The sequence below is a fragment of the Geotrypetes seraphini genome, chromosome 8 (assembly GCF_902459505.1).
Source record: "Geotrypetes seraphini chromosome 8, aGeoSer1.1, whole genome shotgun sequence".
Classification (NCBI taxonomy): Eukaryota; Metazoa; Chordata; class Amphibia; order Gymnophiona; family Dermophiidae; genus Geotrypetes; species Geotrypetes seraphini.
In genome coordinates, this window is record NC_047091.1 from 27,497,271 (window position 1) to 27,508,390 (window position 11,120).

An 11,120-nucleotide genomic window follows, 5' to 3' on the forward strand; every position below is an offset into this window, starting at 1 on the left:
TTCTAGGGAGGGAATGTTGATAGAGTTTATCAGTTTTGGTGTGGTGGAGGTCTTGATGATGGTAGTCACTCCACCTCCTTTCCCAGAGGTACGTGAGCAGGTTAGGGTCTGGTAGCCTGGAGGCCATAGTTCGCCTAGTGCTATCCCATCATTGTCTTGAAGCCAGGTTTCAGTGATCATGAGGGCGTCCCAAGTCTTGTCACAGATGAGGTTGAGTAGGAGGAAGGTCTTGTTGTTTGATCTTGCATTGATGAGTGCCAGTTTGAGAGTATTGCTGGTGGGGGCTGGTGGGGAGGGTAGAATGGGGATGAGGTTGGCAGGGTTCCTGGTGTGTGTTTTTTTGTGCTGGGAGGTAAGATCACCATATCTGCCTTGGCCTATAATGATGGGGATGGTGAAGTATAGTGTCGTAAGGAGTGTTGGGGATGTGATAGGAATGGAGGTGGGGAAGAGAGTGGTTTGAAAAGTGGTGAGAAGGGGGGGTGGCCTGGAGAGTTGGGGGCATGATAGGATGGGGGGATTGAGGAGCTGGGCTGGAGGAGTTTTGAGAGGGTCTCACTATCTGGTCCTGGCCAGTCCTACCGTTGCAGCTGGAGCCTAATGGAGGATCAAGTATGATGGAGCTAAGATGGGAGTTTGGTGCCAAATTGTTACTAGTGAGACAACTGGAGGATAGAGAGAGAGGAAAAAAAACAAACAAACCCCAGAAAACAGCAAGCTGGGTTGAATGAAGACTGAGCACCAACTGCTGCTAGTGAGATAAGAGCAAAGAGGGGTTAGACAATTACTTGCAGTTTAACAGCTTAATAATAATAATAATAACAGTTTATATACCGCAGTACCGTGAAGTTCTATGCGGTTTACATAAGAACAATAAAAGTACAAATTGAGAGAACTTAAGGGAAGTGAAAGCAAAAAGGAGATTGGGTGAGAGAACCTTTTATAGAGGGGGAAGAGAAGAACGGGTCAGCCGTCTAGATACTTCAGGAACAGATGTGTTTTTAGGCGCTTCCTGAATTCCTCATAAGTGGTGGGCGAGAGCAGTTGTTCTAGATCTTTACCCCATAAAGCTGCCTGATGTGAGAAAAGGTGTTCATGGTGTTTTTTCAGTTTACATCCTCTAACTGGGGGGGAAACGAAGTTCGAATGGGAGCTTCTCTTGTGTCTGTTGGCTGAGGAGAAGAGGTCAGTTATGTATTTAGGGGCTAGACCGTATAGAACTTTAAAGCAGAGGCAGGCGAACTTAAACTTTACACGAGCTTCCAACGGCAGCCAGTGTAGCTGCCTGTAGTATGGTGTCACGTGATCAAATTTCTTTAGACCGAAGATAAGTCTGACCGCAGCATTTTGCATTAATTGTAAACGACGCATATTCTTTTGGGAGATTGCTAAATAAGGCGATGTTACAGTAGTCAAGTTGACTTAGTATGAGGGATTGTACCAGGATTCTGAATGCTGAGTTATCAAAATATGATTTAATGGATTTAAGCTTCCAGAGGGTGACTGGAGTTCTGGACACAGTACTCCAGATGCGGGCGCACCATCGCCCGATACAGTGGCAGGATAACTTCCTTCGTTCTGGTAGTGATACCTTTTTTGATAATGCCCAACATTCTGTTCGCCTTCTTTGAGGCCGCAGCGCATTGTGCCGCCGGCTTCATTGTTTTATCCACCAAAACCCCCAAGTCCTTTTCTAGGTTGCCTTCCCCCAGTTCCATCCCTCCCATCGTATACAGTGGGTTCCCTTTCCCTATGTGCAAGACTTTACATTTCTCTACATTGAAGCTCATCTGCCATTTATTTGCCCACTCACTCAGTTTGTTCAGGTCCCTTTGTAGTTCTTTACATTCCTCAACAGTTCTAACCCTGCTGGAGAGTTTTGTGTCATCTGTGAATTTTATAACCTCGCACTTCGTCCCTAGCCCTGACTCCTGTGGGACGCCACTCGTGACCCCTTTTCAGTCAGAGTAGTGTCCCTTTACTCCTACCCTCTGTTGTTACTGTCCGCCAGCCAATTTTTGATCCATCTATGCATGTCCCCTTCCACCCCGTGTATTATGAAAAACTAAGAGAACTGCTAACAGCACTCAGGGGCTGTCCCATAGAGAAAAGGTTTGTTCTGAAATGATCCTTTTTAGGGCTAGTTAATTTAAAGTACTGCTTCCATTGGTCAGAAATTAAGTTTATATTTAAAAAATAAAAAGGTATAACGCACAGGATTTGTAACAAAAAGACTAGCAGTTTAATAGGTGTTAGTTTCATGTGAAAATTGGTTAGAGGTACACAATAGTTTCTAGTAAGGGATCGTATAGCATCAGAGTTCAGTCTTTTTTTTTTTTTTTTTTCCAAGCACTGCTGGGATGTCGGGAGGCAGAGTTCGTCTTCCACACCGTCCCGATTCAGATCCCTGTAGTGAGGAGGTGTAGTGAGGAGGTGTGCTGAGGCGTTGGGCAGCTCCCGTTGGTAGTGGAGCTGTTCTGAAGCAGGAGATTCAAGTTAGAGCCCAGCTAGGGATGTCGGAAGGCAGAGTTCGTCTCTCACACCGTCCCGCTTCAGCTTGCTTACTGAACTGAGGTACAGCGAGTGGGCATCAGGTGGGAAGGCGCATGTGCAGTGTGGGCAGTCACAAAGTTTCTTAAAACTTAAAGTAACAGTACCGGGCTCTGTGGATAACATCACCCATATGTGAAAATATCTGACTGCTGTTCCCGGATAACACCTGTTATGGTAAGTAACTATGCTTTTTGGTGTATTCTTGGCTTGTGGATGTTTTATTATATATTCTCAATATCATAAAAATATAACAAGCCTTTCCATACTGGAACAGACTAAAGGTCCAAGTCAAGTATCCTGTTTCTAACAGTGGCCAGTCCAGGTCACAAGTACTTGACAATACCAAGAATACAAACAGATTTTATGCTATTTATCAGAGAAAGTAGTGGATTTTCTTTTAAAAGATTAACCAAAATTTATTTATTTATTTTTTTACCCTGCTAAGCTAACTCCCATTTGCTGATCTGTTTTTGCAGGTAATGGGTAAAGTGCCAACAATTTCCATTAATAAAACAGATGGTTGTCACATGTATCTCAACAAGGACTGCCTGAACTGTGAGATAGTCAGTGCCAAATCATCAGAAATGAACGTTCTTGTCCCAGACAGCAGTGGTGACTTTGTAAGTGTTGTGGTAGTTCATTTTGTATAACTTTTTTTTTTTTTTTTTTTTCTAACAAGGTGGGGGTGAGAGATTACACCTTCTCTAGAGTATAATTTGTTTATTGAATTTGGAAATACAATGCAGAATAACAGCAAGACACTGCACAGATTTCCAATCATTGAACAAAAAAAGATACATTTTCACATTACCAAAACACAGTAAAAGGAAGAAGTTAGGGGGCTTCGGGGATAACTCATATAGTATAATTTATTTATTTATTTTTTTAAAATAATGGCATACGAGTACACTCGTGTTCTACCACTATTCTATGGAGAACATTTTAATGAAATCTTTCTGCAGAGTTTTTTCCGTCTGCTCTAAGGCAGATGTAAGTGTGTGCATGTATTTGGCTACTTTGTTTTGAGTGCCTGTACTCCCAGGTACTTCTCTATACATCTCCCTGAGCATTTAAAATGTTCTACATGCTCCAATTACTTATAATATTATTACCTGCCAAATTTCAGACCATTCTTCAAGCTTTGCCAGATCTTTCTTCATGTTATTCCCGCCATCCTGGGTGTCTACTCTATTGCAGATTTTGGTATCATCCGCAAAGATGCAAATCTTACCTGACAGACCTGCAGCAATGTCGTTTATAAAAATGTTAAAGAACGGGCCCAAGAACAAAACCTTGAGGCACACCACTGGTAACATCCCTTTCCTCAGAGTGATCTCCATTGATCGCTACCCTCTGTCGCCTTCCACTTAACCAGTTCTTGACCCAGCCCATCACTTTTGGATCCGTCCTGAGGGCACTCAGTTTATTTATTAGACGTCTGTGTGGAACACTGTCAAAAGGCTTTGCTAAAATCTAAATGCACCACATTTAGCACACTCCGTCTATCCAAATCTCTGGTCACCCAGTCAAAGAAATTGATCAGATTTGTCTGACAAGACCTATCTCTAGTGAATCCATGTTGCCTCCGGTCCTGTAATTCACCATTCTCTGTTTTAAAAGCGTTTCCATTAATTTGCTTACCACAGAAGTCAGACTTACCAGCCTATAATTCCCTACTTCTTCCTTACTTCCACTTTTGTGGAGAAAGACCACATCCGCCCTTCTTCAGTCCTCCGGTACAACTCCTGACTCTAGACTCATTGAAAAGGTCAGTCAGTGAAGCCACCAGAACTTCCCTAAGTTCCTTCAGTACCCTCAGATGTACACCATCTAGCCCCATCGCTTTGTCTACTTTTATTTTAGATAGCACCTCACAAACGCAACCCTCTGAAAATCGATCAGCGAGAAGAATGATAAGGAATAATCATTTTGGAAATAAATTGTGGTTCATTGGATGCCATAGTCTTAAAGATTAGTAGTGCTATTTTAAAAGTGATTCGGTGGTTAATGGGTAACCAATGGGATTTGATCAGTAAAGGGGTTACATGGTCATATTTTTTTGCTTTATGGATTAGTTTTATTGCGGTGTTTTGGATAATTTGAAGCCTCTTTTTGTCCTTTTGTGGTATATTAAAAAGTAAAGAGTTGCAATAATCTAGTTTTGATATTATAGAGTGAGTAAGTATACTAATGGATTTGGGCTCTAAAAAAGAGGAAATAGAGCGTATAAGCCGGAGTTTGTAGAAACAAGATTTGACAATTTGGTTGATGTGATCATGGAAATTTAAGTCGGAGTCAATAATTACACCTAAGATTTTTAATGATGATACTGATACAATTGGAGAATTATCGAGTAAAAATGAGGATATTGGAACGATGTCTTTTCTCCAGGTAAAAATCATTGTTTGTGTTTTCTGTATGTTCAAAGATAGCTTATTGGAGCTAAGCCAGGTTTTAATTTTTTCTAGTTTAGTGTTAATTTCTGTAATTTCATCGTCCTTTTCTGGGTCAAGCGGGTGAAGAAGTTGGATGTCATCTGCATATGAAAATGGGGTGAAACCTAATGATTGGCAGATGGTGAGTAATGGGGAGAGAAAGATATTAAATAGAAGAGGTGATAGAAAAGAACCTTGGGGAATTCCAAAAGATGTAGTATAAGGAGCAGAGTGAACGTCATTAGTAACAACAGTAGATGTACGGTCAGAGAGAAAAGATTTGAACCAGTTTAAGATTTGTCCACTAATACCAAAAGATTCCAGACGGTAAAGTAACAGAGTGTGATCTATAGTGTCAAAGGCTGCGGAAAGATCCAAGGAGAATAAGGCAACCGATTTATGGTGATCAAGAAAATAATGAATATTGTTGATAAGACCTAGCATTGAATATTCAGTGTTGTGGTGTTTCCGGAAACCCGTTTGGTTGGGATGTAAAGCATTGGAAGTTTCAATAAAGTCTGATAGTTGTTCAAAGACCAATTTTTCAGTCACTTTAGCTAAGAACGGTAAATTGGATATTGGTCGATAATTAGATACATCTCTACGATTGGCATTGAATTTTTTCAGAATTGGAGTGACTGTTGCTTTCTTCCAGTTAATAGGGACAGTTGCTGTTAGACTATTATTGATAAGTGAGTGGATAAAAGAACCAAAGCAGGAAAAAAATTTTTTCAAATAAAAAGGCGGAATCAGTTCAAAACGAGAGTTTTTTAATTTAATTCTTTGAAAAATGCCTTCTATTTCCTTAAGGGATGGAAGTTTAAAATTCGAACATTTAGATGTTGGTATAACAGATGAATCTAAAAAGTGAGAAGATTCTTCAGTTATTTGAAGAGAAAAGGTTTTTCGTAATTTCACAATTTTAGCGCAGAAGTAATCGGCCAAATCTTGTGCTTTGGGAATAGAATCAGATGTGATGTTATTGGTTTTAGACTCTGGCGTAATAGATTTAAGAATTGAAAATAATTCAGAACTGTTTTTGGCTTTATAGATTTTGTTAGAATAGTAAGTTTTTTTAGTTTGATTAATTTTATTTTTGTAGAAATGAGCATGTTCTTTAAACCGTTGTAAATTAACAGGTGATTTCGATGCGCGCCATTTTCTTTCTAAAGATCGTAGTTGTGTTTTGATTAATGATAATTCCTGTGAGTACCATGGATTACGTAATTTACGAAAAGAAATAGTTTTGGAGATTAAAGGTGCTGTTGCATTTAAACAAGATTCTAGAGAGGAGTTCCAGAAAGATAATTGATCGTCCAGAGAATCAAAGTTAGGAATAGGTATGGAAGGGCTAAAAAAAGTAGAAATTTTAGAGATTTCCAATTTGGAATAATCTCTATACGTACATTTTTTTAAGGATGCAGAGGGAGAGATTGTTTCTACGGGATGAGAGTAGCAAGAATAATTCCTTGACGTAACCTCCATCTGGACAGTTTTTTTAAAAGTCTAGAATATTTTCTTTTGAATGAGCCCTCTCTATACCCATTTTAATATTAAACCATACCATGCAGTGATCACTGGATGCCAGATGATCACCCACTGTAACATCAGAAACACTTCTTCGTTTGTATAACCCCTTCCCGCAAAGGAACTGCTGGAACAGTTCTCCTTGAAGAGAATCCAGGATCTAAAAGACCCCACAATAGGGATACACCAATCAACATCCGGCATCTTAAAATCAAAGTAAAACTTCCCCTTTTTAGTTATATTCTGAATGTCTACTATTAAATCTCTATCTACATCTGTCTGTGAAGATGGCCTGTATATCGCACCAAAGTAAATATATTCACCACTAGACTTATAGCCCGTTACATTAACGGGTGCTAGAATGTATGTGTCTGTCTTTATTTCTTTCTCTCTCTCTCCTTAGCTGCTTTATTTCTTTCTGTCTTTCTTTTTCCTTGGCTGTCCCATCACCACCCCTTGCCTGCTCCCCCTGTCCATTGTCCCTTCTCCTTTTACCTCCCCTGTGTCCACCACCACCCCTTCACTGCTCTCCTTATGCAGCAGCAGTCCTTCTCTTTGTTTTACCTCCCCCTGTCCAGCAGCACCTCTTTCCTTCTCCCCCTGTCCAACATTAGGCCTCTATTCCTTTTCTCCCCCCTTCTCCTTCTTTTCCCTATGATACACTTACCTTGCTCTGCCCCTGATCAGAGGTTCCCGACAGCCGCCCAGTTGCACCCATTGGAAAAGTTCCCTCTGCTGCATCCCGCACCCCTCCTGACGTGACTCCCGCTGTCTTTCTTTCTGTCTGTCTCTGTCCCTGGCCCCCCTTGTCTGTCTGTCTTTCTGTGTATCTCCCTGCCTGTGTCTTTCTTCTTTTTTTTCTTTCTCTCTTCCTCCCTCTGTCTGTCTGTCCAAAGCAGCATGCCCTCCCCCTCCATTTCCCTCCCCCCACACTAGTTCCCTGTGCACCTGCCCCTGTGTCTTTCTTCTTTTCTTTCTGTCTCCCTTCCTCCCTCTGTCTGTCCAAATCAGCATTCCCTCCCCCCACGCCAGTTCCCTGTGCAGCAGCATTAGCGTTTCCTCTACCCCCCTTTCCCTTCCTGGGGTCCCAACAACACATGGTGATTCAAGCTGCATGTGCAGCAGTCTTCACACGCTGCTTCGGGTCCTTCTACTCTGGCACGTCCCTGATGACATCATCCCGTTTCCTGCTGTCTCATGTCCCCGGCCTATACAATATTTTTCTTCTGCAGACCCTTCAAAAGTCTGACCAAATCCTCGTTTCACTTGCATTATAAAGTACTGAGGATGCCATCTATCCCCAATCCCAGGTCCTAAAGTCTAAGACAGTATGCGCAAACTAGTGCTGCCCGATTCAAGAAGAAAAAAAAAATTTCGATTCGATTCAGCCTATTGAATTGGTTTTTCGATTCAACTTTCCTGCCCAATTGGGTGTTTGTTTTTTCAAACATCCTGGTGGGTTTATTTTATAGCTTTTTCACCCCCCTTTGGCTTCTCCTAATCACACTGGCGCTGTGGTGTAAGTAAAATAAAGAAACAAAAAGGACTTTTCCTCTCTGTTAAATCCTAGCTCACGTTTGCGGTCTAACATCAGCTCTGGCAGGATACACATTTCAAATCTGACATATTGTAATCATAAAACAGAAAATAAAATTAGTTTTTCTACCTTTTGTTGTCTGGTTATTTTTCAAATCTTGTTGGTCCAAGGCTCTGGTTGTCTTCTTATAACTTGCTTGCCAGGGTCTCCTTCTTCCTTCTTTCTGCATGCTAACCATCCATCTGCCATCTCTGTCCTCCCCGTTTCCCTTCCCTCCCCAGGAGGTCTGGCATCTTTCCTTTTTTCGTCTCCCTCCACAGATCCATCTTTTTTCTTAACTACCCTTTCATCCAGCATCTCTACCTCCTTCCCCACCACCCCAGGGTCCACCATCACTCCCTTTCTTTTCCCAATTACCCTCCTATCCAGTATCTCTATCCCCCCTCCACACTATCCCTTGTGTCCAACTTCTCTCCCTTTCTGTTCCTTCCTTCTCTAAAAACCATGGTCCATCATCTCTCTCCCTCTTCTCTATTTTCAGACCCATTATTTCTTCCCACTCAAAGTCCGGCGCATGCGTGTCTCTTTGAACCCCCCCCATTCCCTCCATGTATTTCTACACCAGGGCCCCCCTCCCTGAAGGCCTGCCTTTCTACCCCCCCTCCCCCCCCCCGAAGGACCGCTCGCCTCCCTGGCCTCCCTGCACCACCTACGAAGCAGCAGGATCGCGATGCCAGTGATCCCTGCGCTGCTTCGGAGCTGCTTCCTCCGCTGTGGTTCCGCCCCTCCTCTGACGTTAGAGGAGGGGTGGGACCGCGGCGGAGGAAGCACCGCAGGAATCGCAATCCTGCCACGGGCTGCTTTGTAGGTGGTGCGGGGAGGACTCAATGCCAAGGCCGGGAGCACCCCCTCAGGGCTTGCACCTGGGGCGGACCGCCCCCCCCCCCCCCCCCCCCCCCCCCGCACCCACCCTTGGTACGCTACTGGTATAGGGTACCCAGGAAAGAGTATCTAGTGTTCATAGGCATCTTTGAACAAAAAACCATTTTAAGGCGCCTTTGAATTTCTATAAATTAGTTTCTGATCTAAGATGTAAAGGTAAAGATTTCCAGATTGTGGGAGCTGTTGCAGAAAATATTGTATGGCAAGTGCCAATTACTTTCAGCAAGGGTACAAAAAAAAGATGTTGGTTTGAGGATCTGAGTGTCCTAGATGGTTCATGAGGCATAATTGGTTTATCTATAAATGTTGGTTCGTTTGTTTTATGTGTCTTAAATATTATCAGGGCGATTGTATATGTTCTATGGGGGATAGGGAGCCAATGTGCATTTAAAAACATTTCAAAGGTTCAGACCTTAGTTAACTGAGCTTATAGACACCTAAGTGGCCTTACTATTTACCAAATGCATGAATTAATTTTTAACTATTTCTACTGGGTTGGTCACAACTTTGCAGTAGTATGACTGGTTTCCACTTTATCCCCAATTCACTTCCCTGTAAAAAAAAAAAAAATTAATTTGCCTAGTCCCTCCCTCATCTTCCTTCTGTGTTTAGTTTAGTGATTTAGCCCATAAGTTACTAAGAAACCGTACAATATGAGAAGTGTTGAATAGGGCACGCATCGGCAATAAGACGTTTTGTGGCCGAATATTCTGGCTTGCACTGTGTATTGAACTTAAAATCAGCAGCACTTGTTTCACTGAACCTTTGAGCCTTCAAAAGCAAACTTACAGCTTTATACTGAAATTTTGCTTGATTTCTTTAAAGTATGCATGTAGGATCTATAGATATGCAGATAACCTAAGATGCTCACATTTGATCCTGCACTTTGCTCTCTGCAGAATGAATTTCCGGTTCCGGAGCAGTTCAAGACTACCTGGAATGGGCAGAAATTGGTTACCACTGTGACAGAGATTGCTGGCTAAAATCCATCATAGTCTAATCAATCTAAGATGTTCTTGTTTTCTGCACTTTCCTGCTAACTGCCTTCTGAGAGAACCTCCATGCCTAAGTCAGACTAGTATTTGGGTATTTCCCCTCCTAGTCCATTTACTACAAACTCTAAAATGTCTTAGCAGGTAAAGCAGTCTGTTAGGCCAGAAAATTACATACCTCTTTCACTAATCTCCGCTTCACTTGCTTATAGAGACATTTGACTGGCAGGAGACTCTGCCCATAAGTAATGGGCTTGCTTTTGTTACCGAAGCTTGTTCATTTGTTTACAAGCTGCTCTGACGCTGCTGACATGAGAGTTAAGTTCAGTCCTGTTAGCTAAAGAAGCAGGATGTTGGAAGATGATCCATGAGAAAGAGTGGCAGATGACCTACAGCCTTGAAACATAAGTTAAGGACTGTGCCAGTATTTAAGTAGCTTTAAAACTGTCTTCAGTAGAGTACAGTAGTAGCTCTGCCAGCTGGGGACTGGTGGAGTAGCTGAGGATTTGGGGGCTTTTTTAATTTCTCTCTCTTGGCCTGTTCTACATTCCACACTGTTTACTTTAGTCTTTCCTGGAGCATTTTCTAAAAGTAGGGTAAATTTACCCTTCCCCCATTGCATTTTTTGATCCTTTCTGAATTTTGGAGACTATTTGCTTTTATATGAAAGTTGTATTAAGGCTAAGTGAAGTTCTAGGCCAGGATAAAATGTAAAGAAATATGCAATCTGTGCTCATGTCCAATTATGACCTCATCTTCTGAGATGTCTAATAAAATGTATGTACTTAATTATAGATAAAATAAAGTTGATTCCAGTTTCCTTGCTGCATATCTTGATTTGATGTAGAAGTGCTCATTTTATAAATATAGTTAACAGCAGGCAGTTTCTATCAGTGCAGTTCAATGTAAGTGGAATTGCTAGACCAACCCAAGCAACTCCCTTGGCTCGCTATAGTTACTCAGTCTATCTAGTCAATCTAGCAGATGGAGCTAAGGGTAACTTACAGCCTTATAATGCCCCACTATTTCTCCAACTCCTGTGGGTGGATGATGGGTGTAGGGAAGTTGTTTATAGAGTCTCTATCTCTCTCTTAACCTTTTCTAGTGTCAGAACACAACTACATCATGGTAAGT

The 11,120-nt window shown here is 41.9% G+C and overlaps 1 protein-coding gene across 4 annotated transcripts in view; it reads left to right on the forward strand.

Annotated features, from left to right (window-relative positions):
* CAP1 (cyclase associated actin cytoskeleton regulatory protein 1) overlaps positions 1 to 10,823 on the forward strand; it is a 69,996-nt gene extending 59,173 nt beyond the window's left edge. For all 4 annotated transcript variants that reach the window (XM_033955675.1, XM_033955678.1, XM_033955676.1 and 1 more), the window contains 2 exons: positions 3,030 to 3,173; positions 9,894 to 10,823. In XM_033955675.1, coding sequence (XP_033811566.1) covers positions 3,030 to 3,173; positions 9,894 to 9,977 — 228 coding nt within the window. In that variant the 3' untranslated portion in view covers positions 9,978 to 10,823. The remainder of the gene's footprint in view (positions 1 to 3,029; positions 3,174 to 9,893) is intronic.
* The last annotated feature ends 297 nt before the right edge of the window (positions 10,824 to 11,120 follow it).